The 27,487-nt window shown below is 44.0% G+C and overlaps 1 protein-coding gene across 2 annotated transcripts in view; it reads left to right on the top strand.

Moving 5' to 3' along the window:
* The window catches only part of LOC110291452 (aldehyde oxidase 2), an 83,293-nt gene extending 57,089 nt beyond the window's left edge, over window positions 1-26,204 (top strand). For both annotated transcript variants that reach the window (XM_085837496.1, XM_085837497.1), the window contains 5 exons: window positions 883-948; window positions 1,031-1,219; window positions 5,888-6,055; window positions 22,388-22,463; window positions 24,608-26,204. In XM_085837496.1, the coding sequence (XP_085693622.1) occupies window positions 883-948; window positions 1,031-1,219; window positions 5,888-6,055; window positions 22,388-22,441 (477 nt within the window). In that variant the 3' untranslated portion in view covers window positions 22,442-22,463; window positions 24,608-26,204. The remainder of the gene's footprint in view (window positions 1-882; window positions 949-1,030; window positions 1,220-5,887; window positions 6,056-22,387; window positions 22,464-24,607) is intronic.
* Window positions 26,205-27,487: the final 1,283 nt, after the last annotated feature.

Below are 27,487 nucleotides of genomic sequence, written 5' to 3' on the forward strand. Positions count from 1 at the left end.
GTTTAAGAGAAAGGAAGGAAGTCCAAATGTATTCCTGAGATAGCCCAGAGACACTTAGGAGCTTTCTGAGAGTCCCAGTAACCAATGGGCGCTCTCTCTCTCTCTCTCTCTCTCTCTCTCTCACACACACACACACACACACACACACACACACACACACACACACACACACACAGGGCTGGATCATTTCACTGTTTCTCAGACAAGGAAGCAGATCCACAAAGTCTGAGGATCAGAGTTGGCTTCAGCACGTAACCCCTCACCCCTTCTAAAACCTTGCAAGCCCCTAAGCTTGTACATGTCCCGGATGATTCTCTCAGCTACAATGCCACCTGCATCCAGCCCTTGTGACATGCTCATGAATTCCACGAGAGCCATGAAGGAAGCCAGCCTGAGAATCGGGTGGACAGGCAGGCTCAATTATTTACCAGGTGACTCACTCACCCACGCCAGCACGCCCTGGACTTTGGACTTTTTGTCAGGTCTCTTCCTATCTCTGGAACTGAGATGACTCTGAGCAGTGGTTCTGGGATAGCAAGGAACTCTTTGTAGTTCATTTCTTCACTGAAGGGATTGAAGGGGAGGGAACACATACACCGCAGGACACAAGTGGTGGTTAGACAGCTTCTGTAACTCAGGTCTGACACATGGGGTCAGGGTTTGAACTCCAGGTCACTGTGGCAGCAATTGCCTTTGTTCTGAGCTAACCTGAAAATAAGTTTTATTTATTTATTTGTGTGTGTGTGTGTGTTACTGAGGAACAAGCCTAGGGCCTTGTGCATACTAGACAAACACTATAACACTGAGCTGTATCCTCCACACCTTAAAGTAATATTTTATTTCAAGTTTTTATAAAGAAGTAATTTTTTAAATCTGTCTCAGAAAATCAGAACCAACATTGTCATGGATGCATGTTGCAGCCTGAATCCGGCCATTGATGTTGGGCAGGTAGGTGCTGGCCCAACTGAGTGGAAACCCCTTCCTAAGAGTGGTCGCAGGGTACTTAAAGCTTAAAACTGTCCCCCTTCAGATCGAAGGTGCATTTATCCAAGGAATGGGTCTTTATACCACCGAGGAGCTACTCTACTCTCCAGAGGGCGTCCTGTATTCTCGGAGCCCGGACAAGTACAAAATCCCAACTGTCACTGATGTCCCGGAGCAATTTAACGTGTCCTTGCTGCCGTCCTCTCAGACCCCACTCACCCTCTATTCGTCAAAGGTAAGAAAGTGAACTAGCCCGCCCATGTGCAGCAGCCTAGGAGCATGGCCAGAGCAAGCCACCAGACAAAACAAAGACTGATGCTCATGGTTATCTGGACCAGGCCCCTTGGAGACCACCCGCCTAGGAAAACCTGGGGTCAAGGAAAGAGAAATCCCTCCAGGGAACAACCCTGGATCCTGGTTTCATTAAACTAAAAGTTAGAGAGAAGCTTGGGCTTCTTGGGAGAGGAACACTTTTTATTTAAAACGTTATCTATGTATTTCTTTTCTTTTTTTTTTTTTCTTTTTGAGGGAAGTGGGGTTTTTTGTTTTTTTGAGACAGTTTTTCTCTGTGTAACCCTAGCTGTCTTAGAACTTGCTCTGTAGACCAGGCTGGCCTCGAACTCATAGAGATCCACCACCAGCCTCTGCCTCCAAGTGCTGGGATTAAGGCTTGTGGCTTAACTGCCCAGCTGTCTATTTCTTTTTTAGTTTTTTTTTTGTTTTTTTTTTTTTTTTGAGATGGATCTCAGGGAGAACAGAATGACTTCAAACTCAAACTCCTAATTCTCCAGCCTCCACCTCCCAAGGGCTGAGATGACAAGTGTGTGCCACCATACCCAGCTCTCATCTAAGCTCTGAGAAGACATCAGAGTCTAGAGGAATGGCCCCAGATTCATCAGTAAGGAGCTTGCCTTGAAAGCACGAGAGTGTCAGCTCGATCGCTAGAATTCACATAAAAATTCTGTGTGTCGTACTCTTGTAACCCCAGGACTGGGGAGGCAGAGACAGGAGGATCTCTGGGCTCTCAGGCCAGTTGGTCTAAACTAATTGGTGAGCTCAAGGCCAGGGAGAGACTACCTCAAAGGAGATAGAGAGTGTTTCCAAAGATAGTAATTTGAGGATGCCCTCACTGCACACATCACACCTGTGCACAAGTGCTCGCGCATATGCGCGCGCGCGCGCGCACACACACACACACACACACACAAAGGACTGGGTGGACGAAGAAGGCAACATTGAGCTGGGTGTGGTAGCTTGAACCAATAACCCCAACCAAGGGTAGGCTAAAACCTGCCAGGGCTATATAGAGTTCCAGAGCAGCACAAGTTAGCCATGTCTCAAAAAACAAAGCAAAACAAAGCAAAACAAAACAAAACAAAACAAAACAAATAACAAAACCAAAAGAATAAATGAGCTTGAAGATATGATACCATTGAAACCGCAGATATCAGTGGACTGGAGGCCTGGGTTCCTACCCCAGCCCACCATCCTCCTTTGCTCTTAGGTAAATTGCCCACCTCCGAGGGACTTTTCAGTCAAGCCCAGAAATCAATCTAGAACAGCTCTTACCAACTGTGGTGAGAATATCCTACTCCCTACCAAGACAGACAGATAGGCAGGCACACACACATACACACGCTTTCTCGCCAGGACACACAGACACACACAGACACACATACACACAGACACACGCACACACATGAAACTGATAATATCCAGATGCATTTCTGGCTGACACAATTTAAAGGATTTTAAGGCAATGCTCAGAGGCCAAGGGTATGGCTAAACAGCTTCAGTTATGCAAGGCAGCTCCTACAATAAAGGATCATGTGACTTCAAATGTCAATAGTGTCAGGAAGCAAAGACACTAGCCAACCTTTAATAACTAAAGGAAAGGAACAGCAAATTAAAATAAAGGTCAACTTTGCTTGCCTTGCTTTATGTGGATCATGACAAAAATCAGATAGAAACCTCACCAAGGAGTGAGGTATAAAGTCTCCCTTAAGCTGGGCAATGGTGGGCAGTTGTGGCACACACCTTTAATCCCAGCACTTGGGAGGCAGAGGCAGGCGGATTTCTGAGTTCGAGCCCAGCCTGGACTACAGAGTGAGTTCCAGGACAGCCAGAGTGAGTTCCAGGACAGCCAGGGCTACACAGAGAAACCTTGTCTGAAACAAACAAACAAACAAAAAGTCTTCCTTAAAAATCTTTGGGGAGAGCCTGCAGAGATGGCTCAGGGGGTTAAGAGCACTGGCTGCTCTTCCAGAGGTCATGAGTTCAATTCCCAACAACCACATGGTGGCTCACAACCATCTGTAATTGGATTCAATGTCCTCTTCACATAAAATAAATTAATAAATCTTAAAAAAAAATCTTTGGAGAAACTTCCAGATAGGAGTTGTTACATCTCAAACCCTGACAAACGACTAACATTTAACATGCCAAAGTAGACCAGGTTCTCCCAGCATCCCTCAGTATTAAAAGATATGGCTGGCATACCTTAAATTTCTCCAGCCCAGGGCCTGGGCTGCCCTTCCTATATAATACAGCCATTTTGGTTACCAGCCCCTTTTGGTCTACCCTCTACCCCCATGGCCTATTGGTCACCTGGCCCTCTCTCTCCCTTCTCACATGGCCTGGTCATGTTCACTCTGGACTCTCCCAGATATCTGCCTTTGCTCCCCCTTTCTCTACAGTAAACCTTTTCCTAGGAACAGTCACATCTTTTTTTCTTACTTTTATTCTCCATTCAGGAATAAATTGATTTTCTTTTCTGAAACAAGAAAAATATATCTGCAGGAATTTCATCATTTCCCAACTGAATTCCCCTTCAGCCTAGGTATCACCTCTGGACTTCGGTTGGCGAAGCCATCACAGATTCAGAGGGAGGGACACCAACAGGTCCTTCTGACTCTGGCTGGTCTAGAAGCCATCTGAGGGGGGAAGGCCAGAGGCAGCCCAGAGCCTACAGAGAACAGCTTCAGGTTAAGAGTACCCAGGCAGTGCACCCAGCATGGTAGGCATGCCGGTAATGCCAATACTCAATAGGTAGATGGAGAAGGAGCATGAATTAATGCCAGCCTAGGCTACAAAGCAAGATCTCTCTGGTAAACACACAAGGACCAAGAAGGACATGGTGATGAGTGAGTGCCTATGGTACTGGGGAGGTAAAAGCAGGAAGACGTATGACTATTCAAAGCCAACCTGGTCCACTCCATGGTGCGTTTCACAGTCCAGGTTCCACAGTAAGACCTTGTCTCGGAAACCAAAAAATGAAAACAAAGATTGGGGATAAAAGTCAGCAAGAAAATGCTTGCTTAGTGTGCACACAGCCCCTGGTTCAATTCCCACCACCACCAAAAACAAAACAAAAGCCACAAATACAGAAACTTTTCTGAAAAAAAAAGACGGCTCTGGTTATTTTGGGTGCGTTCATGGAAGGTAACAATTATCAGAAACAAAGAACAGCTGCCTCCTCAGACAGACCAAGGAGGGGGTCTCTGTCTCTCCACAGTCCCCAGGTCTCCTCTCCTTACTGTCCTTCACCTGCCCACATGGCACTCGAATTCCTGCCTGTTGCCTACACGTGAAGGTCTGTCACCGCCCAAGTCTTCCTCTCCTACACTACTGTACTATAGTATAGTATACACTATACTACTGTACTATAGGTTAGTACACACTACTGTACTATAGTATAGTATACACTACTGTACTATAGGTTAGTATACACTACTGTACTATAGGTTAGTATATACTACTGTACTATAGGTTAGTATATACTACTATACTATAGTGGAGTATACACTACTGTACTGTAGTAGAGTATACACTACTGTACTGTAGTAGAGCATACACTACTGTACTGTAGTAGAGCATACACTACTGTACTGTAGTAGAGCATACACTACTGTACTTGTTAGTATGTTATCTGCTAACACAAGCCAGGGTCCTCTGGGAAGAGGAACTTCAACTGAGAGAATGTTTCTATCAGACTGGCTGTGGTAGGTGAGTTTGTGGGGCATATTCTTGACTCAGGATTGATGGGGTGGGGGGCCACTGTGGTCAGTCCCACCCTGGGCAAGTGGTCCTGGGTTCTATAAGAAAGCAGGCTGTGCAAGCCAGTAAGCAGCATCCCTCGATGGCCTCTGCATTAGTTTCTGCTTTCTGCCCTGACTCTTCTTCATAATCAGGATCTGTAAGCCAAATAAGCTCTTCCCAAATGGCTGGTGATTTTGTTGTTTCTCCCCAACAATGAAAAGCTCAGACAAATATGCTGCTTCCCTTAGCCCCAGGGGCATAATGAGGAATTATTTCCCCCTCTGCTTATGAAGCTGGCAAGGTCAAACCATTGACTGTTCTAATAATGGTGCCCTTCTCTTACCCGACAGAAACACATGGACTGCACATACGTGTCAGCACGTGTGCATCCCTTCCCATAGAACAAATACTTAACACACACAGAACTGAAGATGTAGAAAGTTCCCATTTAAGAAGTGATTTATAAAGCCAGGCAGTGGCGGCACCTTTAATCCCAGCACTTGGGAGGCAGAGGCAGGCGGATTTCTGAGTTCAAGGCCAGCCTGGTCTACAAAGTGAGTTCCAGGACAGCCAGGGCTACACAGAGAGACCCTGTCTCGAAAAACCAAAAAAAAAAAAAAAAAAAAAGTGATTTATAAGACTGAATGCCAGGGATTGTGGATACAGTGCTGAACAAGATGACGCCCTGTCCCAAAGTAGCTTGTTGTCTACTACAGAAGCTTTTAAAACAAATGCAGTGTAGAGGCAGGAGGTGACCTCTGTGAATTCATTCTGGTCTACATAGTGAGTCTCAGACCAGCCAGAGCCACAAAGTGAGGCCCTGTCTCAAAAGGCCAATAAAATAGACAAATGTGTTTTCTTGCAGGGCCTCGGGGAGTCTGGGATGTTCCTAGGGTCATCTGTGTTTTTTGCCATTGTTGATGCGGTGGCTGCGGCACGGAGACAAAGAGACATAGCGGAGGACTTCACAGTGAAGAGCCCAGCAACCCCAGAGTGGGTGCGGATGGCCTGTGCAGATCGGTTCACAGACATGGTAGGGAGCTGCTCTGTTCCTGCAAGCTCACTGCAACTTCCTGCTCCCTTGGCTTCTGTGTCAGTTTGTGACCTAACCTGTGTCTAATCAAGCTATAAAGTGATAGGGCGTGGTAGTAAATGCTTGCAATCCTGGCAGCTGGGAGGCTGAGGCTGAATTGTCCTGTAGTTCAGACATTCATCCCAGTCTCCTGAACACAGCAATGAGGGCAGTCATCTGCCTCCAACCAGTGCCTCCTCCATGGACAAAGGCAGGAACCAGACACCTCGAGACTCAGGGCTCCTGCATAGCACTCTCCTGGTCTTACTCATCACAGGGCCACTGTAAGATCACCTTGTCTCTTACTCTAAAGCTTAAGCACAGGTGACCTTCAAGACAGCGCTCTGGGTCCCATTTTACAGGGTAGGCATCCTATTCTGGAGTGGACGCAGAGCAAGGAAAGTAATAAAGAGCGCCTCGGAAATTTCCCTGCTCACCCGAGCCTCCTTCTCAGCCTCCTCACAGCCTGACTCCTGGAAAATGGCCTCCTGCATTTCCCCAGGTTCAGACTGTTTTTAGCCAACGAGTTGTTTGGCAGAGCTGTCACATACAGTGGGAAGGAGTGACTCACTTAGCTCTTACTCACAGTTCAGGCCAGGCGGCTGGGCTCCGAGGCACATGGGGTGAGACAGCATTTTCTGCCAAGTCTGATAGTTCCTTGCTGAGACCTTGTCAATACGCCCTGGTGGACACCAGTTGTCTACTAACTATGCAAATGCCCATCAATCAGACACTTTTGTCAATGTGAAAGTAGTCTCAAACTTCCTAAAATATTCATCAATGGCTCCTAGATATCGCTTCATGGTAGGACCTATATTTAATATTGTAAGGCTCATTTTAATAGTGTTTTACATTTTGTCTTTATAAAAGTAACACATGCTATGCTTGATGGAGCGCTTGAGGGGAAGGGTGGATAGGCTTGTGAGTTCAAGACCAGCCTGGTCTACACAGCAGTTCCCAGAATAGCCTGGTCTACATAATAAGACACTGTATAAGAAAGAGAGAAAGAAAGAAAGAAAGAAAGAAAGAAAGAAAGAAAGAAAGAAAGAAAGAAAGAAAGACAGACAGACATGTCCACTTTAGAAAAGAGTAAGATGGGACTTGAAATCAACCATAATCCTTTCAACCAGAAATAACTATGACTATGTTTGTTGTGCGAATGTGCGTGTGTGTTTGGTACATGTGTGCATGCTCTTGTGTGTGTACTTGTGTTCATGTGTGTTTGAGTGTAGAGGCCAGGCCTGATACTGACACTGGGCATCTTCCTAGATTGATCTCCATCTTACGTTTTTAGAATTTATTTTCTTACTTATCTATTTGATATTTATTTATTTTGTGTGTGTTTGCACATATATGCCTGCCTCTGTGTGCAGGTATCTGCAGGCACCCACTGAGGCCAGAAGACAGCACTGAATTCTTGGGAGCTGGAGTTACAGGCAGTTGTAAGCCTGTGAGTTATCTGACATGGTGTTTGGAAATGAAACTCTAGTCCTCCGAGATAACCATGGGGCTATCCCTCCAGCATCATTACTATTACTTACTGTTATTATAATTTTAAATAAAATTCCCTAGAGCTCTCTGGTCGGTTGGCTAAACCAGTGGTTTGCAAACTTCCCAATGCTGCAACCTTTAATACGGTTCCTCATGTTGTGGCGACCCCATCCATAAGAGTTGTCTTAGTCATGGTGTCTCTTCACAGCAATAGGGCATAACTACGCTTATGAAAGCCCAACGTCCTCCAGCAAGGCCCCCAAGTGCCTCTAAATAGTGCCACTCCCTAATGACTAAGCATTGAATATTTGAGCCTATGGGGGCCATTGTTTTGTTTTGTTTTGTTTTGTTTTGTTTTGTTTTGTTTTTGAGACAGGGTTTCTCTGTATAGCCCTGGCTGTCCCGGAACTCATTTTGTAGACCAGGCTGGCCTCAAACTCAGAAATCCGCCTGCCTCTGCCTCCCAAGTGCTGGGAGTAAATGAGTTTGCCTGCCCTGCCCGGCTATGGGTGGCCATTCTTATTCAAACCACTGTACCCTTTTTGAGATCAGTGTGAGCTGACTGTCAGCAAAGAGGAAATAACTCAAAGCCAGCCTTGAGCGAAGTGTCCCAAGGAGAGCAAAGAGGAAATTGACAGTGTTTTACAGGAGGCGAGAAACACACAAAATAATCTGCAGGAAATGTCAATATTCCTCTATCCAGTGAAAAGCAGCCATGGGTACATACTTGTGATACCAGCCCTTGGGGGCTGAAGCAGAAGGGTCATGTTTTGAGGCCAGCCTGGGCTACATGGTCAGACCCTGTTTTTAAAAAAAAAAATTGTGTGAGATGTGTGTATACAAACACATATATGTGTATGTAAGTGTACTATGTAATTTATGTACATGGGGTAGTTGTAGATAGATAGATAGATAGATAGATAGATAGATAGATAGATAGATAGATAGATAGACGGACAGACAGATAGACGGACAGACAGATAGACGGACAGACAGACAGATGGATCTGCTGCCTCAGATCCTTTTACTGACATCCTGTAAAGCTTTTTACTCCAGATAGCTCAGAGTTCAAAGCAGGGACAGAGAAACAATGAAAAACCCAGAGAGTTTTTCTCCTTACCATCACCAGGTGTGCTCAGCATACAGAAGATTTAATATCGGACTGGGTTGTGTACATAATGCCCTTGAGGAAACTAAGCTGTTTTGCTGAAGAGTGGGCAGGAGGAGTGGCAAACGCTGGAGGGCGGGGTGGGAAGGAAAGGCATTCCTGGGCGAGCGGGGGGTGGGGGGTGGGGGGTGGGGGATATGAAGTTCTACAGGAACAGAGTTTATTTACAGCAGCATCCTGTAAGGAAGCCTATTACATGCAGGCTACAGTCTTACATAACCCAAACTGACAAACTGACCTTACATATGCTATGTAGTCCAAGATAACTTCGAAGTCCTGGGATTACAGGGCCTGTGTCACTGAATGAAAATATGAAATAAGAGGAGAAGAACATTTTTATTGTCGAGAAAGCAGGCAGACGGGGGATTTAGCTCAGTGGTAGAGCGCTTGCCTAGCAAGCGGAAGGCCCTGGGTTCAGTCCTCAGCTCTGGAAAAAAAAAAAAAGACAAAGAAAGGAGAAAGCAGGCAGAGGGAAGAGTCCAAGCTGACCATGGCCAGCAGATAAAACCTGAACATGAGAGGAGAGATGGGGAGGGAGAGCAAGAGAGGAATCACTGCAAGACGAAGGCGGCCCAGGCCACGTTGCCAAGAAAATCACACAACAAAACTGGCTGATAAAGGGAGCTGGCAGGAGGAAGGGAAGGAGAAGCCCAGCTCCCAAGAGGGAGGGGTTTAGCGTAGGGGGCCGGGCGAGGAGACCTAGGAGGAGCCACAAGTTCTGAGCGTTGCTGGGAAAGCTGGCCAGTGTCAGTCAGCTCTGATATGTAAATAAGTACCTCAGCCTTTTGTCCAGGGTTTCTGAGACCTAACATACACAATTTTTTAGTTGAAGATATGCTGAGCTAAAGCTGGGGCTGTAGTTTACTAGTAGCATCTTTGCCTAGCATACGCAATGTATTGGGTTTGGTCCCAAGCACAGAGAGAAGAAAAAAAAGAAAAAAAAGTGGAAGGGATAGCCAGGCAGTGTTGGTGCACGCCTTTAATCTGAATTCGGGAGGCAGAGGCAGGTAGATCTCTGAGTTCGAGGCCAGCCTGGCCTGTACAGTGAGTTCCAGGACATACAGAAGTACACAGAGGAACCCTGTCTTGGGCGGGGGCGGGGGGGGGGTGCAGTGGAGGGGGGGGTCAAGAGAATATATAATGACCCAGAATGCTGTAACCATGTCTAAAATACTATTTTTTTTTCCACTCAGACGGCATGGACAGGAGGATTATATTCTACCTAGTGAATTCCAGGCTAGCCAGAGCTAGAGGAAGACCCTGGAGAGAGACAGAGAGAGACAGAGAGAGCGAGACAGAGACAGAGAGACAGAAAGGGACACAAAAAGGAAAGAAAGAAGACCCTGCCTCAAAAGAGAGACAGACAGACAGACAGACAGACAGGGGTTGGGGGAGGGATAAAAGGAAAGAAGAGGTTCCTTGTACTTGTATTCCTGAGACCCCCATCAGGCTGCTCACAACCAGCTCCAAGAGATGGAGAAGTGGAACACTTTCTCCTGGTCTCTGTGGGCACCTGCACTCACATACACTCAGAACATAAATAATCGCAGATTTTGTATTTAACCTTTGAATTCTGAAATAAAAATACAATTTGTTCTAATGACTAAGAAAGTGACGAATAACTAGGAAAGGTCTGTGTGCAAGAACACAGGTCTTGGAAAGTTCGGAGCCTCCTCCTTTGGCAACCTCTTCCTCGTCATTAGAGAAATAACAGGTCACCTGGACTTTTTTCTTAAACAGAAATGATGGTAAAATACTCGGTACTTTTCCCTTGGAATTAAATGAAATAATGCGTGTAAAAATACTGGGTAAATATGAGTCGCCCCATAAACACTAGAATTAAAGTTTTCCCTGAATACCCATAACTGTTAATAACCTTCAAAACAGGCCTCACCTACAAGGCTGATAAATATTTCCACATTAAACCAAGGTGACCTCCTGAGGCCAGAACAAACAGGAACTTACAGAACCTACAACTAAAAGTCACATTTTCATTTTCATGGGGAAACTAGTGAGAAACTAAGAACTGGATTTTTTTTTTTTATTTTTTTTTTAAGTCAGGGTTTCTCTGTGTATCTTTGGCTGTCCCGGAACTCACTCTGGAGCCCAGGCTGACCTTGAACTCATAGAGATCTGCCTGCCTCTGCTGGGATTAAAGACACCACCGACATCAACTTAATTTAGGATATTTTGTTATCAAAACAAAACAAAGCTCTCATTGAGTAAGCTTTTATTAGACAGAGTTTTGTTTTCCAAGGCGTTTGCTTGTGTCGCGTTTCCTTTGACGCTTGTTTACTTCCTGTGTGCGTGAGGCTGTGGGGGTCAGAGGGTAAGTTGCTGGAGGCGGTCCTCCTTTTACTCTGTGGGTCCCACACAAGGAACTGGGGTGGGAAGGCAAGTGGCTTTACCCTCCCCACTACCTCCCCCCGCCCCCCCATACCCCCACCCCCGCCCCCATGCGCCTTCTCACCAGCCCTATGCAGAGCTCTACTTGTTTGAGTGTTGGGTTTGGTCCTTTCTTGGAATTAATCTCTGGTGAAAAGTGGTGCAGATGGTTCTGCTCTGAACCGGTCTGATGGCCGTGGACAAAGGAAAACACTATCTCTATGTCATTTTCGTTTTGGTGATGGGAGGAAGAAAAATGTGTTTTGTGTAATTATTTACAATTTCGCAAGAAAAATCCCTTAAACATTTTTATTATTATTTATTATTATTCATAAGTACACTGTAGCTGACTTCAGATGCACCAGAAGAGGTCGTCAGATCTCATTACGGGTGGTTGTGAGTCACCATGTGGTTGCTGGGATTTGAACTCAGGACCTTTGGAAGAGCAGCCAGTGCTCTTACCCACTGAGCCATCTCGACAGCCCCTAAACATATTTTTAAAAAGAGAAATAATAAAGTTTCAAATTACTACTTCTTAGAAACAAGATTTTAAACACTTTTAAAAGTTTTTTTTAAAGATTTATTCATTTATTTATTTATTTCACATATGTGGGTCGCTGTCTTCAGACACACCAGAAGAGGGCATCCTCTCCCATCACAGATGGCTGTGAGCCACCATGTGGTTGCTGGGATTTGAACTCAGAACCTCTGGAAGAGCAGTCAGTGCTCTTAACCACTGAGCCATTCTTCCAGCCCCTAAAAGTTTTAAAATTATTTCTCCCCTCTTTCTCTCTCTCTGTGAGTGTAGTGTAGTGTAGTGTAGTGTGTGTGTGTGTGTGTGTGTGTGTATACAGTCATGCCATGATGATTGTATAGCAGTCAGGACAACTTTTAGGATTTATTCTCTCCTTACATCATAGGTTCCAGGGATTGACCTGATAAACTGGTGTTTAATCATGGTTATTACTGAGATTCACCAAAGAAAACCAATTCTACCATTCTGGGCCAAACTTAAAGCAAGCTTTATTAAATAATAAACACTGACCAAACTGACCCAGAGAGGATTTTGGTCAGGACCATTCCCTGGAATTTCCCAGCAGCAATTGACTCAGTCACCTATAGGCCACCATACTTTCCCATGAGGCATTGTAATTTTCCACTAACTACAACTCCCAGCATTCCAGGTAGTTACCTGGTTCTTGGGTAGGTGGGGCTTACAGGTTAATTTTGGGCTTTACATTGGCCTTAAAACAAGATTTGAAAAGGAAAATTTGTTACAATTTTAAGACAGGAAAGGCCTGGCATAGTGGCACACGCCTTTAATCCCAGCACTCGGGAGGCAGAGGCAGGCGGATTTCTGAGTTCAAGGCCAGCCTGGTCTACAAAGTGAGTGCCAGGACAGCCAGGGCTACACAGAGAAACCCTGCCTCGAAAAACCAAAACAAACAAACAAACAAACAAACAAAAACAAAACAAAACAAAAAAAAACATGACAGGAAAGATTTCACATCCTTATAAATTTGAGGAAAAAAATGTTACCTTGGGGAATCTGGTGATAAATTAAAAAACAAGCCAGACATGGTGGTGATGTCTTTATTCCCAGCTCTTTGGAGGCAGAAGCATATGGATCTCTGTGAGTTCGAGGCCAGCTTGGTCTACAGAGAGTTCCAATATAGGAAATAAGAAAGGAAGAATGAACACAGGAACAAACCTGGGACCTTGTCAATTATCAGTAGGGAGAAATCAAGTACTGTGCTCTGTCTAGATGTAAGGTGTGGTCTGTATGAGGGGTCTGGAGGTGGGGTGTGCTAGCCTGGCCTCACAAGGCCCTAAATTCAATCCCCAGCGCAGGAAGAAGGAAAAAAGAAAGAAAGAAAGAAAGAAAGAAAGAAAGAAAGAAAGAAAGAAAGAAAGAAAGAAAGAAAGAAAGAAAGAAAGAAAGAAAGAAAACATGAGTTCTATGGGATGACAGTGTAGAAGTGCAAGTCCAGTCAAGTATCAGATTGTTTCCGTTTCCAGGAAGCCAAGCTCACACAGCTCCACCTGGAAACAAGTTTGAAAATGTGTTTTCAGTTCACAGCACAGTGTGAATCGCAGCCTTGTCAGTGCTGAGTCAGGGAGGAGACTCCCAGCCAGCAGTCAGGGAAAGTCCTTCCCTTCTTAGATTAGTCTCCATTCCAAACTGCCAGCCCCGCCCTAGACAAGCCCTGTTACTGTGTAGGTGACTGGCCTAGTTTCTGAAGCCTTTCCTTTCACCTGCAAACCCTAAGGGCATCCCCAGTCAACAACTCCCCTTCCTCTCCAGCGCTTGCCATCTGCGTATCTCATGTTCTCTGCCTATTCTTTTCTGGATGCCAAAACTCAGTGACCCTTAGTAACATTAATGGGGTCACCTGCTCCATTAAAGGGAGCCCCTTCCTCCCAGACTGCAGCGGAGAAGACGTGAGAAGATAATGCCCTGCCCAGTGCCCCGTCTACCTATACTAGTCGCTCAGTACCTATACTAGCCACTCAGTATGAGGTATGCTGGACCCTCATTCTATACAGCTCAGGTTGCTCTGCACTAGAGGAGTTGGTACTGCCAGCCCTATAGGACTGCATTCCACTTCCTGGGGTGCATATACTGCATCAAGTAGAAACATGCAGCCCCCAGTGTGTTCTGCTACAATCACAGCCACAGATAATTAGCAGGGCCCTGGCCCAGCACAGACATGCCTCAGTCACACGGATTCATGGGGCCAGAAGACAGAAGGAAGCTGCAGGACTGGACTGACTCCTCAGGCTATAGTGTCCCTGGAGTACTGAATCCACTCTCCTGAGACGCGTGGATATGCATATGTGCACACACTCATTCTTCACCACATTATTCTCTCAGCTCTTATGCTGTCTTGGAAGAGGTTTGGCACATAGCTTGTTGACCAAGCCCGCTCAGTCAGTCAACAGGTTCTCCAGCGCAGGAGTGAGGATTGAAAGAAAAAAGGCAATAAGACAACATTGTAGCATGACCCCAGCCAATTCTGAGGCTAAGGCTGAGGCTGAGGCTAAGGCTGAGGCTGAGGTGGGTTTTATTTTTTTTTCCCAATCTGCTTTTATACCATTTTAATTACATGCAAGTAATAAGGTCAGTTCTAGGTTAAGGAACAAGCAAGACAATAAACACAGTCTAGGAACAAGCAAGGCAATAAACAAAGTCCCGTGATCACTCCTACAATCACTGTTTCTAAAGGCTTAACAGGATGACCAAGATATCTGAGCCTACTTCCCTGTCCTAGCCCAAAGTCATATTCTTACCCGAAGCCTACTTCTTTGTTCTAGCCTAAAATTACATTCCTACCTGAACTTACTATCTTGTCATGACCTAATGTCAGATTCCTGCCTAAAGCCCATTTCTTTGTCCTTGGCCAATGTCAGATCCCTGCCAAGCGCCCCTCAAAGCTCTCCACAGCTTGTAAAACTGGTTCTGCTTTAAACATGGATGCCTAGGATGCAGGAACTGCATTTGCCCGCTGCAGCAGGAACTGGTGATGCTTGACACAGCAGTTATTCTACTACAGAATCAGTCTTATCTGGCATTGCTTTGGTGGTCATGGTGGAGATGGTGTGCAGTGGGTGTTATTGCAGTGCTAGCAATGAGAAGCAGGTCTTCAAACAGGCTTGGTGTACACTCTACATCTGCTACTGTTTTTGAATGTGTGTGTGTATATATGTGTGTGTGTGTATATATATATATTTTAATTTAAAAAACTCCCCTGCTGGCAAAAGGATCAGAAGATTATGGTCACGCTCAGCCAAAATGAATTTGAGGCAATCCTGGGCTACATAAGACCCTGTCTCAGAGAGAAAACAAAAGTGCCCTGCCCTGAGGTGCTCATCTGAAGAGCATCTGGTGTGGTCCAAACCAGAGGGCCACTGAGTACAGAAGTCCTCATTTAGTTCCTGCTGGCCTCGATCTTACCAAAGTTAACCTTGACCTGTGCTGTCCTGGTTGGGTAGCTATCCTAATTCAGAAAACCAACCTGTTTTCCTATAGTCTGTTGATTTTTTTTTCCCACAACAGTGTGTATCAGTAGCAGCATCTTGTCTGAAATAAAGCCATTCATTTGGAAAAGTCATTTGAGAGGTGGTGAGATGACTCAGCAAGTGAAGGTCTGTGGGTCTGTCTCTAACAAAGGGCTATGCTTTCTCTTTTACTGAACAGCACACAAAGCATCACACAGGGAAAAGAATGAGGGACACTTTACAGAAATCTTTTACAAAGTGTTACAAGAGATTAGGTCATTGACTCCAAATGACCCCAACTGACCAGATAACAATTATCCTTGTTTATCAATGGATACCCATAAGTGTGGTATTCAGCACTTATGGTGGCTATTCATTTTAGAAGATTGCTTTTGACTTCAGTATCTGCTGTGTTCAGGACAGAGTATACATGCATTGTTCCAAGTCAGGGACATGGAAGAGTACATAATTAAAGATGGTAGCTATGCATTTATTTAGACTGTAAAAGTTGACAGTGCAGTTGATTGTCCTGTTGTTCTCTTAAAAGCGGGAGAAACAAATGGGCTGAGTACACTTAAGTTTTTTCTTTGGTTTGGTTTTTTTTTTTTTTTTTTTTGGTTTTCGAGACAGGGTTTCTCTGTATAGCCCTGGCTGTCCTGGAACTCTGTAGACCAGGCTGGCCTCGAACTCAGAAATCCGCCTGTCTCTGCCTCCCGGGTGCTGGGATTAAAGGCGTGCGCCACCACGCCCGGCATTACACTTAAGTTTTAAGTGACATCAAGGAGTATTATTAACTCTGGATGTTAGGTCCTGACAATGTTCCAGTCTCTTAGAATGTGATGTGGTTTTTTATCATAATATGTTGCCTCAGGAATATATTAAGGGTACACTTCTAAAGGCACATACCCTGTTACATGTAACTCTACATACAACTTACATGTATATTACATGTCTCACTATCATCTTAACTCTCTACTTAGAGCGTTGAGCTTTAGCAGTATAATGCACCAGACATCACCTTACAGGTGGACACTCTGAAGTCCCCTGTATCTGCACAATTGGTTAGATTTAGAACAGCCTGGGTATATGTGGGGGTCAAGCCTTCCTCTTGACTAATTGGCTTTTCTCATATGCTAATTTTGCATCCTTTGCACACAGCCCTTCAAACCTCATTGCTTATCAGATTCTCCTGGTTCACCTTTGTCTTAGTCAGGGTTTCTATTCCTGCACAAACATCATGACCAAGAAGCAAGTTGGGGAGGAAAGGGTTTATTCAGCTTACACTTCCATACCTGCTGTTCATCACTGAAGGAAGTCAGGACTGGAACTCAAGCAGATCAGGAAGCAGGAGCTGATGCAGAGGCCATGGAGGGATGTTCTTTGCTTCCCCTGGCTTGCTCAGCCTGCTCTCTTATAGAACCAGACTACCAGCCCAGAGATGGTCTCACCCACAAGGGGCCTTTCCCCCTTGATCACTAATTGAGAAAATGCCTTACAGTTGGATCTCATGGAGGCATTTCCTCAACTGAAGCTCCTTTCTCTGTGATAACTCCAGCTGTGTCAAGTTGACACAAAACTAGCCAGTACAACCTTCCTGTCCAGATTTTTTTTCACATTTATGTATGTATGTGCATGCTTGTAGTGGTCAGTCATCCTTTACCTCCCAAGCCATTTCACCAGCCCAGAGCCCAAATTTTTATTGGGAGTCAGTGATATAGGCAAGGAATTACTCTCATACCTGACCTTGCTCCCAAGATATATCCAGATGGGATATAACAAAGACTTGGGAGTTCTGTCCAAGAACTGCAAGTCCAAACCTTTCCTTGGAATATATAGAGTTTGGATAGCCCAGACTGGCTGAGTACATCTTTATTGCACAATGATGGTGATCATGAATCATAGGTTACAGTTTTCATGAATTTGATTGATGACAACCATCAGTGAAGCCGGACCACTAAACCAAAGAGATCAACCCCAAGTATCTAAGAAGTAGACTTCAATTAAAAGTGAAATTTCCCTTGACCCCTATAGTCAATGTGTGACTTTGATCATAGTTTTCAAGAGCCAGCCAAATCCAGAGTAAAGACCAGAAAAGTAGAGGGTGGCACTGGGCAAAGCGAAGGACAGTTACCAGCAAGGATCAGTGTAGGTAGTAGTTTTTGTAAGACTAAATGTATTCAATACCTTAGAGTAAAAGTTCGATTTTAAGTATCCAACAGTATAAAAAGTACAAAACAGATCTGAAGATGTCAAATGTATTAATGCAAAATGCATGACTACATCCTACAGGCAGAGAGTGGAGGGGAAGAAGATGGTGGCTGAGGTCTAGTAATAAGCAAGTAAGTACAGATGAGCTATCATAGTATATTCTACCACCAATACTGAAGCCAAAAAGTACTAAAAACAATCCCATGCCAAAGTAACACAGGAGAATGATAGTGGTTGGACTCTGCACCACACGAGGAATATGGAGAACCAACCCACTCATCGGACAGTCTGTGCATGTGGTGGATGACACTAAGTAGGCTTTTCACAAAGGTAAGAAACACAGTATAAAACCATAAACCTATAGGAATCCACAACTGTGCCTCTCCTTGTTGTGTAACACTAACAGACTTTAAAATCCAGTTTAAAATGCTCACCAGTGACAGGAGACAAGGGTAGCCTATACTTCTCCTCTGTGAGGTCTGAAGGAAGCGGCACTATGAGACAATCAGTCAACTTCAATTGGTTCTGCCGAGAAGCCCTCATTAAAACCTAGACCTGAGGAACTCTATTCAGCTATAGAGTTCAGACACCCAAATGCAAGAAGCCAACCCAACCAACCAGCTTAGCTTCAACAAAGGATTCTTTCCTTCTTCATTTATCTGGTTGGTTGGTTGGTTGGTTAGTTAGTTGGGTTTTTCTTTTTCTTTTTCTTTTTCTTTTTCTTTTTATGCTTGGTTTTTGTTTTTGTTTTTGTTTTTTTTGTTTTTTTTTTCGAGGCAGGGTTTCTCTGTATAGCTCTGGCTGTCCTGGAACTCACTCTGTAGACCAGGCTGGCCTTGAACTCAGAAATCCGCCTGCCTCTGCCTCCTAAGTGCTGGGATTAAAGGCATGAGCCACCACTGCCTGGCTGGGCTTTTCTCTTTCTTTCTTTCTTTCTTTCTTTCTTTCTTTCTTTCTTTCTTTCTTCCTTCCTTCCTTCCTTCCTTCCTTCCTTCCTTCCTTCCTTCCTTTCTCTCTCTCTCTCTCTCTTTCTTTCTTTCTTTCTTTCTTTCTCTCTTTTTTAAGATTTATGTATTTATTTATTTTATGTATATGAGTACTCTGTAGCTGTGCTGATGGTTGTGAGCCATCATGTGGTTGCTGGGAATTTGAATTCAGGACCTCTGCTCACTCTGGTTGACCCTGCTTGCTCCAGCCTAAAGATTTACTTATTATTATATGTAAGTGCACTGTAGCTGTCTTCAGACACACCAAAAGAGAGCATCAGATCTCATTATGGATGGTTGTGAGCCACCATGTGGTTACTAGGATTTTAACCCAGGACCTTCGGAAGAGTAGTCAGTGCTCTTAACCACTGAGCCATCTCACCAGCCACCCTGGGTTTTGCTTTTTCAAGACAGGGTTTCTCTGTGTATCCTTGGTTACCCTAGAACTTACTCTGTAGACCAGGATGACCTCCAACTCAGAGAGCTGCCTGCTTCTGCGTCCTGAGTACTGCAATTAAAGGCATGGGCCACCACCATCCAGCTTCTAGTCAACTTTAAATAGTGGGAGAAAAATAACAAAACTCAAAACCCTAGTAAGGTTATGAAAAAGCAAAGAGCTACTCTATAGAAAAACCTTCACGAAGGTCAACTGAGGTAATCTAGAGCTAGAACTGAATCGTGTGGGTTTCAGTGAATCTCTGACATCCATGTAACACCAGGGTCAATTATCCACACACTGCAAGCACTCTAAGAAACATGTCACAAGCAGCATCAACTGTGCCCCATGCACCCCCGGGTCTCACACATTCTGTTTGAGTGGTTTCTAACCACAGGCATTCTCTGCTGTGTGGTGGTGCTTTGGTACTACTGTTCCTCCTGGGCCTTGCCCATCCTCAGTGTTGGGCAATTTAAGTACAAGACAAAGGAAGGAAGGAAGGGAGGGAGGGAGGGAGGAAGGACTAGCCTAGGAAGCTTGGGAGTAGGTAAGATACCAGACAAGAGGAAAGCAGACTGAATGTTGATCTCCACCTAGAGCAAAAAGGTACTCAAGAGGCCCATATTTAGTGGAAAAAATAAGAAGCAAGTTTTTTTGTTTTTTTTTTTTTAAACTTGGTGTGATTTGAGTTTTTAAAAAGTTCTTAATTACATTTTTTTTTTTTAATTCATGAGTATAGGTAGAACTCACAGACAACGTGCAGCAATTGCCTCTCTCCTACCATGTGCCTCAGGAACCAAACTCAGGTTGTTAGGCTTGGCAGCAAGTACTTTTATCCACTAAGCCATCTTGTCAGTTCCTGGTCTGGGCTTTTTCAGACAAGGTCTCTTGTTGCAGTCCTGATTGGCCTGGAACTCACTACGTAGAGGAAGCTGGCCTTGAATTTGCAATGATCTTCTTGCTTCAACCTTGCAAGTGTTGGATTATAGGCTGTGGCACCACACGCAGCCAGGAATCCTATCCTTTACCAAAAGTAATTTTACCTCAGGCTAGACTAGGACCTTTGTCCAGTGCTAGCCCAGCCCAGGCAGTGTAAGCATGGCTTCACAGACTAGACAGAATAAGAATAAGCCTTTGAGAAGGGAAACCAGGTTCATCATCTATATTCCAATGGGAACTGAGAAAAAAGCTGGAGCTTACAAACATGTCCTGAAAGGTGAGATTGCAGCAGATCTCCTTTTTTCCTTTCATTGTTTTGCTGTTACTGTTGTTTGTTTTGTTTTGTTTTGTTTTGTTTGTTTTGAGACAGGGTGTCATTATGTAGCTCTGGATGTCCTGGAATTCACTCTGTAGACCAGGCTGGCCTGAAACTCACAGAAATCCACCTGTCTTTGCCCATTCCCCCAGCGCTAGGATTAAAGGTATGTGCCACCACTCTTGGCTAGCAAATTTTCTTTTATCCTTTTATTATTATTATTTTGTTTGTAGTTATAAGATTCAAGCCAAAGAACTGTTAGAGTTCGTCAAAAGACCCACACTTACAGAGACCACCATCACTGCAAACCGCATAAGGGTTTTTATTATTCCAACATGTTGGGGACTCCCCTCTCAGCACACAGGCCAGAGGAGAGACATAGAACAAAGAAAGAACACACTTTTTATACCTTTGTAAGGGGCAGATTTGAGCAATAGGGTTCTCATTGGTGTAGCAAGTAGCCCTTTCAGGCATTGGTTGGTTTATATAGTGACTAAGTAACCCTTTGGCCTAGTGACTCACTTTGCCTGCCCCCATGGTGGGTTATTATGATTTGGTCGGCAAAGCAGTAGTACATGTTGAACTTATGGGTCAGTCACAGCTATTAATGTCATAGGGAATCCTAGCAAGGTCAGGGTGGTTTGTGGTCATTCTCAGAATTCAGTGTGGGAATTGCTAATCTTGTTATGGTTATTTCTCTGAGAACAGCTAATATTGTTTTGGCAGCTTGTAGGCTCAGTCATTTTGACCCCTAAAACTTTGTTTTTACATTTGTTTAGTCAGCCAGCTTCCTTATCTGGCTCTGCACTTGGCCTGCTAGGACAGTTTGGAAAGTCCTTTTTGAAGGGGGAAGGTACTGGGTGGTCTCTGAATTCATTTTGGATATTACAGAACCACACACTCTCCCTCTGAGCTACATTCCCATATGAATATGAATATATATATATACACATATATATATATATATATATATTATGTGAATATAAAAATAAATGCTTGTGGAAATCTTTAGATCTTTCCATTATTGGGATAAAATTCCATCTTCTAGCCCCTTTGTAGGGATGGGGATGTAGCTCGGAGCTGTCATGAATGCTTAGGCTGCATGAGGTTCTGGGTTTGATTCGTAGTCTCAAAAAAATGAAAATAATTTCAAATGGACATAAAAGTCAACCCTTCAAATGAAAACAGGAGCACAGCAGAGGTAATGGATGTGTTTGTGGCTATCTTAGCTGGGGTTTCTATTCCTGTACAAACAGCATAACGGAGAAGTAAGTTGGGGAGGAAAGGGTTTATTCAGCTTATACTTACACATTGCTGTTCATCACCAAAGGAGATCAGGACTGGAACTCAAGCAGGTCAGGAAGTAGGAACTGATGCAGAGGCTATGGAAGGATGTTCCTTACTGTCTTAATGCCCTGGCTTGCTCAGCTTGCTTTCTTATAGAGCCCAAGACTACCAGCCCAGGGATGGCACCACCCACAATGGGTCCTCCCTCCCCCCTTGCTCATGAATTGAGAAAATGCCTTACAGCTGGATCTCATGGAAGCATTTCCTTAAGGGAGGCTCCTTTCTCTGTGAGAACTCCAATTTATGTCAAGTTGACACACAAAATCAGCCAGTACAGTGTCCCTGAGGCCAAAGCTAAAAGGACAAATTCTCAGAAAAGATAGACATCTAGACCACGAGGGAGATAAAGGAATCAAATTCCAGAAGCTTATAGCCCAGGATAGTATGGAGAGCTTGGGGTTTAACTAGCAGAAGCACACACCTTGCATCTTTGGATAATGCTGCAGAGGTGGAAAAGAACATCCAACCCAGTCATCTTTCTCTTGGCATGTGCTGATGAGTGTTATCATTCACACAGAATGCCAGGGTCCAGTTCCCTAGGAGCCAGAAAAAACCCTGCCTTCTCTTCTGAGTAGTTTTTTTTTTTTTTTTGGTTTTTCGAGACAGGGTTTCTCTGTGTAGCCCTGGCTGTCCTGGCACTCACTTTGTAGACCAGGCTGGCCTCGAACTCAGAAATCCGCCTGCCTCTGCCTCCCAAGTGCTGGGATTAAAGGCGTGCGCCACCACGCCCGGCTTCTTCTGAGTAGTTTTGTAACCTTAAGATGTGATATGGCCAGGCATACTCCCAGCACTCGGGAGGCAGAGGAAGATGGATCTTTCTCTATGGGGTTCAGGCCAGCCTGGTCTACAGAGAGAGTTCCAGGCCAATGACAGGCGTGCATGGAGACCCTGTTTGCTTAGTTTTTGTTTTTATTTTTTAAGGTGATTTGATGTGATTTCTCTGATCAAAATTGAAGTCAGATATGCATTACAGTACACATGTTAAGTTTTGGTCTTTTATTTCCTTTTTTTTCTTTAGATCCCAAGAGATGACCCAAAGACGTTTAAACCTTGGTCTATACCTATAGCTTAAGCAGCTGTCATTTTTCTAAGAGGTAAGATCATTAAATTAAAATGACAATGGCTCCAAGAGAGGGAAAAAGAGTTTTCAAACCATGTTCCATGGAACCCTGGGTTTATTCAAGAGTTCATTCAAATCGCTGTATCTCAGCGCCAACACATTAATCTGCAGCACTAAAATGTCACAGCTTTGAATGATGATGACGCCAGTCAGAAGATTATAGTCAACACTGAAGTTTTTATTTTAAATAAAATGAAAAATGAGAATGGAGTATATTAAGACATTTTAAACATCCTGTTCTCTGATTTGTGTGAGGTACTTACAACTTAAATGCAAAACTAAAGCCAAATCTGCCGATTTCTGCCTTTCCGGCTGGCTGGTGTTATCCAGAAGGGTGATCTGTTCTTGGGAGGTTCAGCCACTTTAATTGTGTGCTGTTGCCTTGATACAAAAGTCAGAGCACTGAAGGTTTTGAAAAGTGACACTGGGATTCCCTGAAAGAAATGTGTTGTCCACTTGGGAGGCAGAGGCAGGTGGATTTCTGAGTTTGAGGCCAGCCTGGTCTACAAAGTGAGTTCCAGGACAGCCAGGGCTACACAGAGAAACCCTGTCTCGAAAAACCAAAAAAAAAGAAAAGAAAAGAAAAGAAATGTGTTGTCATTGTGAAAAATATTCATAATCTTGAGGCTAAGAAGAGCTCAATGGACAAGATGTTTGCTAAACAGGGATAAAAATCTGGGTTCAAATCCCCAGCACACCTGTAAAAGTGGTGGCATCTATAATCAGCACCGGCGAGGCCAAAATACTAAACTCTGGGTTCAGTGAGAGATCCTGTTGGAGGGAAATGAGGCAAAAGGACTGGAAAGATGACTCTGTGTTAAGATAAGAGCACTTACCGTTTTTGTTTGTTTGTTTGTTTTTCTTATTGAGACAGGGTTTCATTCTGTATACCTGGCTGGACCAGAACTCAGAGATCTGCCTGCCTCTGCCTCCAGAGTATACCACCACACCCCTCTAAAAAATGCCTGATCACATAGAACTATCATCCTAATACTTGAGAAGTGAGGCGGAAGGATCAGGACCTAGGCTGCATAGCAAGTTTGAGGACAGCCTGGACTACAGGAGACCTATCTCAAAAAGCAAAAAGCCAAAGGAAGGAAAGAGGTGGGCTTGGGAGGAGAGAGATCTCAGTGGTTAGGAGGGTGTGCTGCTCTCCCAGAGTTTAGAGGACTCCAGGGGATCTGAAAGCCTCTAGCTTCACAGGCACATACATGTACACTTACACAAACACATCATTAAAAATAAACTTTGAACTATGTTGTCAACTTTTGTGAGATCTTCAAAGTTGAAACTTCCTCAGATGGCAAGTCAAATGCAGAAGAAAGGAAAAGGGGTTGGAGATGTGGCTCAGTGCCAGGTTAGGCAGGAGGTCCAATCTCCAGTACAGAGAGGAGGGTGTGGAGGGAGGCAGGAAGACGAAAGGAATAAAGTAAAAATACAACCTCTTGCCGCTCTACCATTTACAGCTATTTTTATGTCAGGAGGGTTTTTTCCCCCATGCTGTGCAAGAAAGAAAGAAAGAAAGAAAGAACTCCAAAAGACAAACTTCGATGTACATTTCATTCTTAGCATCTTTCACCTATAATTTTAACTCTCTGAACATCTCAAAGGCTCTCCTGGGTTTGCTTCATAAGCAGAGGTTAACAGTGAGGTTATACTTCTCTCTGGACACGACTTGTAGTCCCGGCACAAGTGTGAGGTGAGAGCAAGATGATCTGGAGTTCAAGACCAGCATTAGCTTATGTTCCGGGCCAGCATGAGACCCTGTCTCTAAAAATAAACAGAGCTGGCAAGAAGGCTCATGGGTGAGGTGGCAATTGTTCCATGAGATTGATTCCCAGGACATATATGGTAGGAAAGAACAGACTCCATTAAATTGAACCAACCCCCAAAAGCTGTCCTCTGAGCTCAAAAAAGCATGTCAGGCTAGAAGCCTTTACCTTCTGAGCCATCTCAAGCCCACCTCCACCACTCCCCCCCCCACCTGTTTTTAAGACAGGGTCTCTCTCATATAGCCCAGGTTTGTCTTAAACTCCAGATCCTCTGGTCTCCAAGAATCTTTTTTAATTTGAGGGAGTTTTGTACTGTTGGTAACTATTCTCTTTTTTCCTTCCTCAGATATTTTAGTACCCAAGTGAAAAGCCAGCTTCTTAATCCTGACTGGACTCCACACTATATTCGTACGCTGTTGGGTGGGAGGGGAGGGTGAGCCTTGTCACGAAATTTAGAATCACTATTCAAATCTAACCACATTAGAGAGATGAGGCATCTCTTACAAATTGCTTACTTAGGGTCCTCAGCCTAGAGGCCGCCAGACAAGCACTGCAATGTTTGAAGCACTTTTAATGATTTGTCTTTGAAAACACTGAGTTGCTGCAGATGGAGGGAAAGGAAAGGAGACGCCATTTTGCCTGAAAGAGCCTGCCAGCAGCTATCGTGATGCCTTTGACCGGGAGCCACTGAGCCTTAGCAGGGCGAGGTTTCTGCAAGGATTTCTTCCTTATTATCCCCCTCACCAGGGATAGGCTGTGGGTCTATGTATGTGTACTTAACAGGAAAGAAGTGGTATTTTCCTTGTGTTAGATGATTGGTCAGCATGTGAATATCCCTTTGGAATTTGAAGGGGAAAACAGTGTACAGAGTTTTGAATGCATTATCACAAGATGTTTTTGCTTTTATTTGTATGGGGCTTTTTTGTTTGCTTGCTTTTGTTTTGACTTTTTATGGAAAACATCGGATCTGATATCAGAGCTTCAGAAATACTGGATGGCTCAGTTCCTCATACATTGAAACAAGCAACAGGGAGTAAACGAATCGCAATTGTTCTCAGCTTTGTATTGTGGTTTAAGATACTTAGGAATTAAAATGTAGGTCGGTGATGGAGGATTTGCCTAGAACGTTCTATGTCAGTCCTGAGTTTGAACCCCAGCACAACAAAAATAAATCTAAAATACAGCAAGTGATAAAATATGCAGGGTCCATGGAAGTCCAAACAGGTTTTAAGAGCTTTCAAAGGAACAGAAAATTGCATATAAATGGGGTCTATTGACCAGAAAGTGGATGAGAACACTAGCATTCTACCAGCCAGGATTCACAAGTCCTAGTGGGCAGACTACAGAAGTGGGTGAGAAGCTGAGACTGGGCAGAGAGTGAGGGGGGACGAGTGGGCACAGGGGCCTGGAGAGCAGGCCCTCATCGTCTGAGGCCACAGATACACTGGCTTGCAGGGAGCAGGGCACAGCTGTCCATGAGTCCATCCACTGACTGAGAGGTTCCCTGGCCACAGAAGTCCAGGAGAAGCAAGCATGGGAGAAAGGACTGTGGGCAGAAGGGTCAGAACAGGCCAAGTTCAGGACAGGCAGAAGACAACAAACTTTCAGGGTGGCTGAGATGAAAAATTAAAATTAATAAAACAAATCTAAACTCTTTGGAAAACAAATTCCTCAGTGTAAAATCTAATGAAAATGTCAAAAATATGCTTTATCATTTGTATTTTAAATGGTTATGCACATAGTTTATTTTAAATGGTCATACATACAGTTTTTTTTTTAATTTGGCTTCTTAAGGATAAATGTGATTACTGGAAATATATTTTCTTTGTCATGGGTATTTCTAAATACTAAAATGAGTGGGGTTTGCATACAAATGATTCCTGGAAGTTGATGAACTAGAATCTTGATAGTATCAATCTTAATAAAATACTTAAAAAAAATCATATTTGAATCAAAGCCAGCTTGGTCTACATAGTGAGTTGCAGACCAGTTAGACCTATAGAATGAGACTATGTTTTAAAAAAGAAAACAAAGGCAGGCAGATTTCTGAGTTCGAGGCCAGCCTGGTCTACAAAGTGAGTTCCAGGACAGCCAGGGCTACACAGAGAAACCCTGTCTTGAAAAACCAAAGGAAAAAAAAAAAAAGAAAGAAAAAAACAAGAATTACATTTGAAGTCGTCACATATTTGACACTTGGTCTCTGGATTTATCAGCAGCCTGGGGACATAAGCTAGAGACACAGCCCCACAGGGCAACCTGAAGCATTCTTTTCAAATACATTTTCTTTCAAGTCAAATTCTTTTCAGGGGAAGCTGAGATTCTTGGTTTTGCTGCAGAAAATAACTCAGGATAAGTAATATGAATCAGAGTTTGAGTTTAGTAAGATTTTTTTTGTTTATTTTTACTATATATATATATGCTCTGTCTTCATGTATTAATGTGTACCATGTGCATGGCTGCTGCCCTTGGGGACCAGAAAAGGGCATTGGATCCACTGGAACTGAAGTTACAAAGGTTTGTGAATCACCATATGGGTGCTGGGAACTAAACCTGAGTCTTCTAAGAGCAACAAGTGCTCTTAACCCCTGAGCAGCCTCTCGAGCCCTTACCTTTTACTCTTTGGGCCATCAAAAATAACTCATCCCGAATGCCTACATAGTCTTGTCAAGATCAGAGTTACCCTTAGGGATGACCAAACATCACAGTGTTGGAGAAAGAAAAGTACTGGGCCAGTGAGATGGCTCCGTGGATAGAAGCAACTGCTGCCAAGCCTGAGGAACTGAGTTCTATCCCTGGGTCCCCCATGAAATAGAGAACCAACCCACACAAATTTTCCTCTGAGCTCACCATGTGTGTGGCACACACCATGCATGCAACGCACACACAACACAAATGAACACACGTTTTAAGTACCTAATGTCTGCTACTGTTTCATTTCATTTCATTTTATTATATTTTTAAATTAGGGTCTTACTATGTATCCCTGGCTCTCCTGTAACTCACATTGTAGACCAGGCAGCTAGGACTTGGAGATCCACTGGTCTCTACTTCCCAAGTGCTAGAATTAAAGTCATGCATCACCACAATGTTTACACTTACTCTTGCTGTTTCCCTTTTCTCTGTTTCAGCAATTTCACTCTTCCCTACCACTGGCAGCAGCTAGATGCCTATGCTAGTATGAAACAGAAATTCTTTTGGGAGAGGAGGTTGATTTTTTTGAAACAAG

Source organism: Mus caroli, unplaced genomic scaffold (assembly GCF_978045245.1).
Source record: "Mus caroli unplaced genomic scaffold, Mus_caroli_1 scaffold_1, whole genome shotgun sequence".
In the NCBI taxonomy this organism is placed as follows: Eukaryota; Metazoa; Chordata; class Mammalia; order Rodentia; family Muridae; genus Mus; species Mus caroli.